We start from the raw sequence: 12,586 nt of genomic DNA, 5'->3' as shown, positions 1-12,586 counted from the left end.
GGTCGCTGACCTTTTTGTGCAATACAGGCTTGTACATGTAATACCATGTAAAACTTTATGCTTCACAACTGCCTGGGGGACTTAGATTTTGATTAATAAATAATTACAGTTTAACTGACTGGACAAACTGGATGAATAATTCAGGAGGACCAAATGTCATCCACAGTAAGAGAAATTAATTTCCCCCTGCTGGTTGCCGGGGAGACAGGGAGTAGATGGCCAGGTATCAGTAAGCTGCCATGCATTGATGATGGATGCCCCTCCGCTGCAGCATTGGTCAGGGGAGGGATTAGGGTCCCACCGATCCCCTGGGTACTGACCATTCAGGACAAATGAATGTGCAAATTGATAATTCCACACCAATTTGGCCCTCATCCATCATCTACAAATGTAGCTGGGAGGGACAAGGCAGGGGAGGGGGATGACACACCTCTATTTGGTAGGTTATGAGATTGCAGAGAAAGTTAACTTTTTTATGAACCACTGAATTAAATGTCCCTCTACGTAGGGATATTCTAGTTGCAAAAAAATCAATAGTCTTGAAATTCTAGTTAATGATGGCAAACGCAACAACCCTAAGAAGTTTTTTTAATCTGTGAGTGGGTGGTTGTCAGCTCCAATATGACAGATCAACACTGACTGGAAAGCCACAGGCAGGTCAGGGGGTAGGCAGCACATCTATGATTCTGGACTATTTTTTGTGTCATGAATAATGCAAGATGTTGAAAGGGGATAAACTCTGCAAATATTGGAACAGACACCACATCTATGCAATATTTCTGTACAGGAAGACTGCTCTCTGATGTAACACTAAACTTCTGTACTGATGGATTATTTCCCTTTAATGGACATCTGGCAATCATGAATTATTTAGGTGCATTTTAGAGGTATTTTTAGAACTTATTCCAAAGTTGATAAAATGTATCTGTGTTTGAGTGTTAAAGAAATGGGATAATGACTGTATCGTACTGACTACATGACCATATCAACCAACAGGACTAAACAAGTGCATGTTCGTGGTCCACAGATTTAAAAGAGGTAGACATTATGACATGAAAGCTGGGGACAGATGCAAATTAATAAATGGTTGTGATCTAGAGCTCTGTATCATGGCAGCATACAGTCTTTAAAAGTGTCAAATTCAAAAAGTTTATTCAGAAGAATATTTGGGACTGTCTGGATTCGAGTTGATACCTGAAATCTACACAGTTATAGTAACTGTCATGTTTTGATAAACATGGCCTTTTCTTGAGATTATAAATTCAATATGCTGTTGCTCATCATACTTTTCATACCTCTGCCATAATGACATTTGTTTTGTTTTGACATTTGAACAAATTTGCAACTTCATTGTACATGTACATGTACTCTTTCTACATGTTAAAAAACACAGTGTGAACAATGTGCTGACCTCGCCTTGCAAAATATCTGTTAAAAAATATCTCTACCCTTCTTTATCCTGATTGATAGGCAGCATGAACTTTGGGAACAAAATGCTAATAGACACATGACTGAATAACAAGAATTACACCATTAATCCAAATTCATTACAGGCAATTACACTAAATCTCTGATAACAACTCAATTACAGCACTAGCTGCCGTCACTATATAAATCAACCCTTACCCAGCAAACCTGCAAAGTGTAATCCCTCATTTAGTTCATGATAATACAGCAACTACACCAACAATACACATCTTTAATGCCTGTCACATAAATGTGTATTCACCAATTTACACACTGTAACTAATGAAGAAAGCTGTGAAGTACAATAGTAGGAATAATTGGGCCAATCATTTGACTACAAGGGGGTAATTTATGGGCCAATAAAACTTCACAAATTGTCTTGACAGGTTTTATTAAATGAAAACTTTTAATTCCAATGAACATAAATTCTATGTTTTAATTTGAATGGAAAATCAAGCTTGCAGGAATTGACCTATTTGAGCAGGAGGTTTATCTTTGGCATTCATATCTGATGCAGGTGGGAAGGAACAATCTGGGAGATTTATGATGAGAGCACATCCCATTTTCTTTTCCATGGTGGAATAAAGGGCTTTCCATGGGGGATGGAGACCACATTAATCTGGCCACCTCTCATGTGTGACTCGGCTGTCATGCCCAAAGCAGGCAGGATTTACCATGTGTCACAGATCCAACCTCTTCTGAATTGGATCCAAGAATGTGATGATGAGCTGGACAAAATCATCCAGGCCTTTTTTTTTAATTTTAGGCCTCTTTGATAGACTTATGAGCATGATAACGTAGGGAAAAAACTTCAATACTGTTTCAGCTTGCTATACAGAGAAACAAATTAATTTAGATCTATGTGTTTTGAGAATTCTATATGAAACATTCTTGGAGGGGAAGTTATGTACTCAACATTAGGTGTACATGTATCAAAGATAAAGCTGTGAAAATCATGATACAGGATGATGACTTCCTCGTTCACACTTTGTTAAAAGATATCAATATGATCAGCAGTAATGTTATAATCAAATACTGTACTGGATACTACATCAATGTTCCATCTTCTACAGTTAGGCATACATAACTTCACGTTGAAGCAAAGTAAGCTAAAAGCTCCCCCTTGCGAGTGGATCATAAATGCAGCTTAACTGACACCACAGGCCTGATACATTTACTCAATTAGAAATTCTACAACATGTGTGTACTTTGTTAGCTAATCATAGACTGTTTGACCATGCTAACTTCTTGAAGCACTAAGGAAAATGACAACCACTTTGCTTTGTTGTAACTGGTGGATCAAACATGCAGCTCTTATGTTGAGTAATGGGATGAAGCTAAAATAGTTCTTGTGATGTCATGTTTATTAATAACAGGTCTGAAATGGTAAACCTAAAAGTACCAGGAGAGGTGTTATCTGAGACTAACAACTATCTATCACATCACAGTTTCTCATCAATCACACATTTGGGCTTAAAAAAAGATGTAGAGTGATGACTGGTGCAAAAGTCAAGGCCAATAACATCACCAATCTTACATAATACTGTTTGAATATGGTATTAAGGATATTGGTTGGCACAAAGAACATTGGAAAAGTCTCCAATGTCAATTTTTTTGTTTCTTTTTCTACCCATCAATCCATCTATCCTTTCTCCCTTCCCTACAAATACAGGTAAACTGGCTGAAGTTGTTCTGACTTGTTCCACTCACCTGGCACACTTCAGGTCTGTAAGGTGCTGCCACCTGTCCTGCATCTTGGCCAGTTTGTACTCAATCTCGGTGGCACGTGCCTCATTCCCAGCCTTGAGCAGCTGCTGTCCCATGTCTGCCAGGACCCTCCTCCTGTCATCGGCATTGCTCATCTCCTCCTGGTACTCCTGATGCATAGGAGAGAAGGAGTTCAAACATTTACATGTTCTGAGTTTGTGGCCAAGTCATATCAAAGTGGAATTGGCTTATTCTCCATAACAAAGCTTGGGAGATATGATCACATGTGGGAAGTGTGCTTGTGAGATAAGAATGTTGAGCACATTTGCTGATAACAAGGACTTGAGTGCCCAGTTGAAAGTGCTAAAGGGTTTACAAACATTCAATATACAGTCCCATGCTGGCATGTTTCTTTCACAAGAAAAACTTCATAAGATGTTAAAAATAACATCACTAAAAAGTCCATCAGCTGCCTGTGCTGAGATTTGAGTAAAAACTTTTCATCATTACGGCATTAGTGGTTATCAAAGGACATGCAGACATCAGGACTACTCCCATTAAGTGTGCGACAGACTCTGTCAGGGGAAATTGATATCGTCGTAGCTGACTCCATTCAAGTATGATATTGAAAAATTGTCATAAATGTCAGCCTAATTCAACAGTGCAGCTAGTTTATCAACGTCTAGGACTAAAATGAATTCATTACCAAGTGTTAATGACGTTGAAAAAAGTTAGAGTCCTTCACAGGCCCACAGTTAATGGCATTACAATGGGGTCTGCACTTTGCATGTACCGGGTATTGCCTACATTCAAACTGAAGTCAAGGGGCCTTTAGGGATTATGAAAAGAAAAACTTCCACCGATTGCTTCAAGTTTCCTGATCAGATCCCTGCCATATAAAGATGAAGCTTTATGACTTAAAGATGACATTTGCACTGACAGTTCATCCACCCCACGTTTCATACATCCCCCACACAGATGTCTCCCACAAATTGCTTTGCCAACAAATTTCACGGTTCAGGGGCCATGTGTTTGAATTAGAGCCAACTTTGCTACACAGAGGCACTCATATGTGCTACTGTGATCTGCTGCCATTTCCCATGTATCTGCATCCTCCACGCCCGGATACACCTGGTTGGCCAGAACATCTGCAGAACTGGTGGACAGTGGACAGGTAATCAATGAGGGGAAAATCATCAGAGGTCAAACACTCCTCTCAATTTTGACAAAATGTCATTGTGTTGATTATCTTTCAGTTATCTAGGGATTAGATGTGTCCTCCCATGTCCCTTAACTTGTACATATTCATAAGGGTCTGAGCACAGCTTCTCTGACCTGTAGCTGATATGATTAGGTGGCCTTCATGTTATTAATGTAGGGCTTTTCCAGATATATTTTTCAATTATTTCCAGAGCATGGCATTATTAAGTGCAATTGGAATACGGAAGTTGGTGCTATCACTCATGTGTTGGCAGCAGTGATTTGGGGGGAGGACAGGGCTTTCTAAATTTGTCAGATATAAATTCTGGAATAAAAGTGGTTTACGTCTCCTTGTGGTGCAACTTTGACACAAGATTAGACGTTCTTTAGGTCTTAACGGGATGTACAAATAATTTGGTAGGATTAAAACTTTTATGGGTTCTCAGACACTCTGTAATCCTCTACTCCATGGAGCTTACTGTGGACAAAAGAAAAGTATCAATAATCCCATAGATGTGTCATTCTAGCCTCTGCTAACAAATCAGGCATGACCAACACACTTCACCAACCTTGAAAATCTCACAAGGAGAAACCAATTTCACCAATTTTGGGATTACGTTGATTTCAAAGAAGCTCAGATGGAGGTAATTTCTCAAAGTACGTCGACAGGCAGGAAAAGCCTTCTTTGTGATTGATGTTTTACTTATTTATAGTTAATGTCTAATGATTAATGGCTGACCAACAACCTGCTAACTAAAAAGCCTTTTCTTCTTCCTCAACATGAAACCCAAATAAAAGTCATTTCCCATCTAGTTTGACAGCATTTCTCCAAAGTATGCGGCCCATGGTTGAACCTACAGGCAATCATGTGTGATAAATGTAACACTAGGCCAGTCGCATTGAGATAAAATAGAAATTACAAATCCAGGGGGAGGCATAACAAAACATCAAGCACCAGAGATTATTTTCACCTGGGGGAACGCGTTTGTGACATCGTCAGTCACGGTGGGAAGAAAACTAGCTGTTTTGCATGAACGCTAATGGTATCTCTCCACATCCCCTCCCCTGCAGGTGCCATAAAGGCATCGTAAACAGATGGCGCCCAGGCTGAGACTGAACGATGATGTACGGAACATTTAACACATTTGCAAGAAATATAGGGTGTAACAAACAAGCGGGGGAGACCAGGAAATGAATTCTGAGGGCAGGATTAAGAACCTGGGCGGAAAGTTTGGCCAAGTGTGGCGTGACTCATGGATCGCATTTGTTCCAAGAGCAACTGATACTACTTATCAGTCTGCAGGGGAAAGAGAAATATTGGGGGCTTAGAGCTCCGAGAGGTTAAAGACAAGCAAACATAACTCAAGCCTAATGCCTTGCATATTCTGTATGGTACAATTCTGAGGTTGATTAGACATGCTGGTGGAAAGCAGTTAGCTGTGGCTGTTGTAGACTTCTTTTCCAAGAGGCCAATGAACAATGAACAAAAAACTTTAAGTTACAATTCACTTCAAAACACTGTTAACATTACTGATCTGCATGAAGATCAGGATACTGTCTTCAATTACCAAAACAGAAAATGAAACAATGGTTGCTCAGAGGACGAAAGATGAAATCTAATCCATGATCAACTACTACCATCATATTACTAGTAAGTCTTCCAAACAAAAGCAAGACATCATAACTACCTTCTGCAAGTTCTCCAGTAGGTCTTCAATGCTGACTTCAGGATTGTGTGTGATTTTCACCTCCATCTCTGTTAGCCAATCGGAAAGCTCTTTATATCTGAAAAAACAAAATGTTACTGTTAGGCATACAAAAGTTTTGAAATTTAACAAACTAAACAAAAAACCTTAAGGCTATTTCATAGAAAGAGTATAAGTATTAAGTGTTAAAGTGGCAAACAGATTCCAGAATGATCTTAATCCTGTTACCTGTCACTGAAGCTGGACCACTCGTTAAGTTTGTCTGTGACCTTCTGCCTGCGCAGCGTGGTCTGGAGGTGGATCTCGTCCCACTGCTTGCGGAGGAAGCGTACTCTCTCCTGCAGCAGACTCAGGTCCTCAGGGCTGATGCTGCCTGCCAGCTGCTGCTCCTTACCGTGGATGTTGGTCAGCTTATTCTCTGTCATCTGGAAGGCTGTTTCATACTCCTGCAACCAAACAAACACGGAATATTACAAACTATTAATGCCTTGACCAAAAATAATGACTTGATATGATGTTGTGACAGAACATTTACAAAGAACATAATCTTCCTTATCTATGAATAGCAGTCTAAAACACTTAAACATTGTATTCTATTCTCAATACCAGGTACAAATTACACTGTAGATCCTAGATTTCCATGAAGGCAATTTTTCTACCACAGTGTCTCATTCAGATCAGAAAGCAATAGCAATAATGTCTATAGTTAAATGTAGATAACATAGTGCCCAAACTGTTCTTCAAATGAAATGACTTGTTCAATGATATGTTGCTGATGCCTCAAACAAAAGTTGTACATGAAACAAATTGTGTTACCAAACAGAATTTTGGTAACTTAGAAAACAGAATCTGGAAAGTTCCGTTGTTTGTGTGTGTTTGATTGATGTCCTTCAAAAGATAATGTAGTGAAGCAGTAGTCCATAAAGTTGTTTCCTAACAATCCATGTCATCAACAATTCTGACATGATTGAATTGCCTGTTACACCCACGCTCTGTTGTTGGATAGCTCCCAGTTTGCAAGTTTTCCTCCCAACCTCTAATTACAACATCATTAATCACTGCATGCATAACGAGCAACAGGTCCTCATTAATCCGCTTCAGCAAACACTTTTTATTAAGTTTAGATTGGTGGGTCGGGAATATGATATGGCAGTGTCCACGGAAGGTCACCTCGGAAATGTCATCCCAAATTAAAGTGGGACGGTTGAATCCGGGTGGTGACCAGAGCCACCTGGTGCCACGACGAGCAAGATTGATGTCAGATTCATTGACCTCTGTGGATTAAAACTTGCACAATCAGCGCTGGTCTTGAATATGGATGAAGCGTAAATGAGGAAACTTTCCAGCGATCAAGGCCGACGTGTAGGCTTCACGCCCGGCTGGCTCGGCAGCAACAATCTGCCACTGAGCTGTTGCACAAATTACCTTTAGATTGGTGTCAGCTTCATTAACTCAATGACCCCTTCGACATTCAAAGTTTTTGATGATTATACAATATGGACCACCATCATAAATGCAGATATAGTTTTGCACAATACTCATGATTTGTAGCACGTTTCCTATAAATAGAATATATGGCCTGGATTTGTGTCATCAAACTATACATGTACATCTACATTAATGTATTTATTGTACCATGAATTGACAAGTTTGGGAGCAACTCTGACACCCCAAAAAAATGCATAAAGTCCTCTGCATTGCATCATTGTGGTAGGCATTTTGTAACAACCACCTGAGCAGAATCACAGTGCCCCCTACCACTTCAAGCCATTATTACAGCTCAATTCCATCAATCTAGGGCCAGTAGGGAGATATACATGCATACTAGTTTTATTAATGCACATAAGTTTGCTTAAAAACTACATTCTTAGGATTTATGTTATGGTGTACCATCTGCATTTTCTCACCATATTTGATCTTGCATTCTGAATCTGAATTGTGTAAATTGTAACAAACCATTTGTGTAATTGAAGTTGGTAAATCTGTACAAGGTGTATTATGATAGATATTGGTCAACTCACAACAGGGCAAATGTTTTAAAGTGCCCCTTTACACACTTGAGGTGTGAGTTTCCTCAAACACAGGAGGGAATGCTGGGAAGTGATGATATAGTGCCCACCTTGCAGATATGCATCTCTCTCTGAAGCTCATCATGATTGGATGGCACATCTTGAGTCAGGAGTCGTTTGATGTCTCTCAGCCAGGCCAGGCACCCCTCAATGTCATCCTCACAGTCACTCCAGGACTAGAGGTGGGGTGGGACAAAAGATAGTGAGTCAGTCATTTAGTAAGTAAGAGGCAATGTCATAATGGAATATTCAGAGTGTATCATACATGTACAGGAGGGGTTTACAGTGATTCCTACAAAGATACAGTAAACAAATTCTAGGACAACTCTTGACATTTAAGTACTTTTGTTACAAACAGTCATAGAAATAAAATGCCTGAGTGTTTAATATGCAATAGTCATGTAGTCAGGCACACAAAAATTTATGTTGAATACACAGTACTACCACTTGCTTCTTTATAGCTTTACAACTACACTACTGTACTGATGATATATTTTTCTCAGTTTTACCTGAAGTAATGACTCCAGTTGATGTCTTTTGTGCTCCAAAGAACCACTTATGTCATTCCACTCCTTCTGAATATCAGTCAGCTCCCTTTCAAGAGCCCCCTCTACCTGTTTATCTGAGACCTGCATCAGTTCTACAGCTGTCTCCACCAGGGAGTTGTAGGTTGGCTCCTGAGCTGTAACCTTCTTGAGGGATGCCTGAAGTTGATAACAATATAATTAATAATAGTTTTTGATTAACACTGAGACAAAAAAAAGACTGTACCAGTTGAAATGTTCCAATGACTATGATATGAGAGGGGAAATAAATGACATTCTTTTGATGGTTGCCTACCAAAGACCTTGTTTAGTCATAACATTGACAAGATTACACAAGACCTCTCCATGAACAACAGCTAAATGCTGTAAATAATAAGGCCAGAAACAGTTGCAATAACCAATAACTTCAGATTGCACTAATCTCCCACCTCGACGTCCTCCAACATGGCCCTGACTCTCTCCAGGGACAGTGAAGTGAACTCATACTGTACAATCTCATGTTTCATCTCCACCATCCAGGGCAGGACCTTGGTCCTCAGGGACCTACAGGGACAAAGATAATTGTTAACATTGCAGCTGTCAGATCAGTTAAGGTGGCTATCTTGAAAATATCCTGGCATGTGTTACTCGTATCTTTTGTTACCCAAATTTTAATATGACAATACAAGTATTGTGCAATATTAAAAACTTTGTCCACAAGAATGTGATATGAATGATAAAGCTTCCTTTTATTTCTAATGAAGAACAATAGGGTTTACTTGGTTTCAGATGGCTGGAAATATGTACTAACTTGTAGAGCTGCCACTGCTGTATGCGGTGGTCGATGACCTGCTTCCTCTCATTAGACCTCCTGAGAACGTTCTGCCATTGGTCCCTCAGCAGGGTGAGGCGCTGCTGCAGGTCCTCCTCAGGGTCCTCCAGGACCTCCTCCGCCATGATACGCTGGCCGTCTGACACGATGGAGTGGAGAATCTGCTGACGGCTGAACAGATCCGCTTGGAAAATCTACAAAAGTGGAATGAAAATACATCACTTAATCATGCTGGATCACTGAAAAGGGTATAGTGGATATGCAATAAACATGTCTACATGTACTTTACAGGTTATTCAACAGCATATAAAGAGAGGTACTTCAATGCACATTGTAGTGTTTCTGACCTCATAAGCCTTTTGCTGCTCTAACAGGCCTTCATAGTTGCCAGCAATGTCTACAGCCAGGTCCTTCTCTGTCTGGGCCAGGAACAGCATCCATGTCTCACACTTCTGGGCAAAGTTCTGCTTATCCAGCATGATACCTGGAAATGGAAGGACAACAAATAAACATGATTTCATGATGTCATGTTCTAAGACTATGCTGGTGTTTAAATTTTATGTTTTATTTGTGCCCCATGGCCCCACTGCAAAGCAGTGGTCATGTCACTCAGCTAGGCTACCCCGGATGAAGATGACAGAAAATAAAAAAAAACGAAACCAAGGGTCAAGTAACTACCTTGTTTCATTTACTTATCATATCAAGTAATTGCTTTTTCCTTACCCTGCATGGTCCTGTACTTGTTTGACATGAGTGTGGACATGTTGTACCAGCGCTGGTTCAGATCTCGCAGCTTGTTTGCCTCCTCCTCCCCCAGAGCAAGTCTGTACCCAAGGCTGTTCAGATCCTCCAGCTGCCCAGAGTAGTTGTTGAACTTCAGCATCTGGGTCTACAGGGGGCAGGTATAGAGGTATGAAACATTTACCTTGAAAGTATAATACTGGAATGTTCCTATCATACATATATTATGTTGTCTAAGAAGAGATTGATAGTCTGTATGACTGTAATTACTTCACATGCCTTAAGGCTCTGTAAGAGCAACCAAAACATTCTTACTATCTTGAGCCCTTACTATCTTGTGATATGTCACAAGATTAACTTGTACCTGCGATGGCGATTTTCTGTGTAATGATAGCACCATCTGTACAGGTACAGTAGTTCAAACATATAAATCTATAAATTAGGTCATACTACTTCATAATAGCACTAGAGAACCAGTATGACCTACTATCAATGTTTTGCCAAATCCTCTTCACAATGTAAAATATCATGCCCCAGTGCTTTCTGCACAATTTACATGCATATCATTAAAGAAGACAATTGACAAACCAGTACCTGTCAAAACAATACTTCATCATTACCTGTACTGAGATTAACCACCATTGTCGAAGATGCTGCCACCATGTTTTGTTTAATCATCAGACCCATTACATGCTTAAGACATTAGTTGGAGGTTTTCTGATGATCTCCTCCTCCAAGAGATACTCCTCAACATGATACATGTACCTTACATGACAACATGATAAGCATATATCTACAATTAAAATTCTAATGAAACTAATATTTCCACTTACATGTAGTGATGAAAAGACCTAAAGTGACCAACCATATAATTTTGCAGGGTCGAGATTGTACCGTAGGTTGTGCAACCAAGGAGATTTTTCTAGGGTGGGCATTCAACGTTTATACCCCTTGGGGACACTTAGTACACACTTTCTTTAAAATCATACACAAGTCCATGTTAACAAAAAAACTGTTGCCTGGGAAAGTTTATCAATGTCACTCCAAGCTAGCATGCATGTGGCGGATGATGACAGGTCATTCACACCCCTTGATGACAGTTATAACCTGGAGGATTGGGTCAGCCCTCTCCCCAGGGGATTACAGTGTGACACTCTGGTACTACCTGACATAAAACATAGACCACTACAAGTCTGATGTACTGTCAGATGTCATACATCATGAAACAGGACTATCAACTTTATACCCCCCGGGGTACTGGAGTTCCCTTGGTATTGTGGCCTTTGAATAATTGAAACAGGTAAGAGTTTCCATACATGTAAGTAGTGAAGAGCTAAATTATATTTTTCTTAGATATCTAAAGAGACCACAGAGTTCCCAATTTGGTCAACCCTCTTTGATGACACACCTATTTTATATGGCAACATAAAGCACATTGTCATTCTTCAGAGGGATGAATTATTGATTGTAACAGAAAAATACAGCAGGATAATTGTCCTTTTTAGTTGGCTGAATTGACAAAACCTTGAGCTGCTTAATAGCATGTAAGCTGCTTAAAAATGTAGGAGAACAGCAACAAATGCAGAAACTACTTGCAAAATATGGCTCTTATATATGGACCATTTTGAAATCTAGGACAAAACAAAATTGATGATTGCTATATTATATAATACACAAGTACAATGGCTATATTGTTTTACATTTAATTTACTGTTAGAAGCCTTGTATGGATGTCCTAAATTCAAAACATGGCACAAATCTAACCTTGATCTGGTCCATCCTGTCTCTGACAGTTGTCTCGTCAGCTGACTTGTTGGGGTCGTCTGACTGCAGCACTTCTTCTGCCTCCTGCAGCAGTTTCTGTAGGCTTTCCACCTCCCCTTCAAACCGCTGGGAGTCTGCAGCTTTAGTCTGAACAACACGATACGTGATTCGAACATGCCCGTTTCGGACACGAATAGCCATCAGGCATGGCTTAAACTTCTCCCCTACAGCACTTCACCAAAGGGCTTGTTAAAGCTGCATTGCTGGAGGTTTAGTAAACACAGAAACTCCCAAGGGGCTTTCTAAATGTCCCAGAGATTGCTGTCTTTACCTGGCTGCGTGACTGAAGAGTATAACAGCAATATTCTGTGTCTAAAGGACCCCTTATGCATTCTCAACTAATCTGGGGATCAAAATATGGCTTAGGTCATAGTTGTAGCTTGTTGCCCATAGCAACAGTGTGGCCTGCTAGGTGACAATAGGAGCCAGGTCAGGTGGAAACAAAGCCTGGTTGGCCTTCCCACCAGCTAACCGACTTGTCATAGAACACATGATTTAACTAAAGCACCGTGACAT

At 40.1% G+C, this 12,586-nt stretch overlaps 1 protein-coding gene across 8 annotated transcripts in view; it reads right to left on the bottom strand.

The window, feature by feature from the left end:
• The window catches only part of LOC109469183 (nesprin-1-like), a 40,070-nt gene that overhangs the window by 12,279 nt on the left and 15,205 nt on the right, over nt 1-12,586 (bottom strand). For all 8 annotated transcript variants that reach the window (XM_019767620.1, XM_019767615.1, XM_019767621.1 and 5 more), the window contains 10 exons: nt 12,011-12,157; nt 10,229-10,394; nt 9,853-9,989; nt 9,485-9,699; nt 9,123-9,237; nt 8,659-8,853; nt 8,200-8,325; nt 6,309-6,526; nt 6,063-6,159; nt 3,178-3,344 (listed from right to left, as the gene is read on the bottom strand). In XM_019767620.1, the coding sequence (XP_019623179.1) occupies nt 3,178-3,344; nt 6,063-6,159; nt 6,309-6,526; nt 8,200-8,325; nt 8,659-8,853; nt 9,123-9,237; nt 9,485-9,699; nt 9,853-9,989; nt 10,229-10,394; nt 12,011-12,157 (1,583 nt within the window). The remainder of the gene's footprint in view (nt 1-3,177; nt 3,345-6,062; nt 6,160-6,308; nt 6,527-8,199; nt 8,326-8,658; nt 8,854-9,122; nt 9,238-9,484; nt 9,700-9,852; nt 9,990-10,228; nt 10,395-12,010; nt 12,158-12,586) is intronic.

This window comes from Branchiostoma belcheri, unplaced genomic scaffold, assembly GCF_001625305.1.
Source record: "Branchiostoma belcheri isolate BF01 breed outbred unplaced genomic scaffold, Haploidv18h27 scaffold20, whole genome shotgun sequence".
Lineage (NCBI taxonomy): Eukaryota > Metazoa > Chordata > Leptocardii > Amphioxiformes > Branchiostomatidae > Branchiostoma > Branchiostoma belcheri.
The sequence above is the reverse complement of the archived record's forward strand: the minus strand, read 5'-3'. Positions and strand labels throughout refer to the sequence as shown.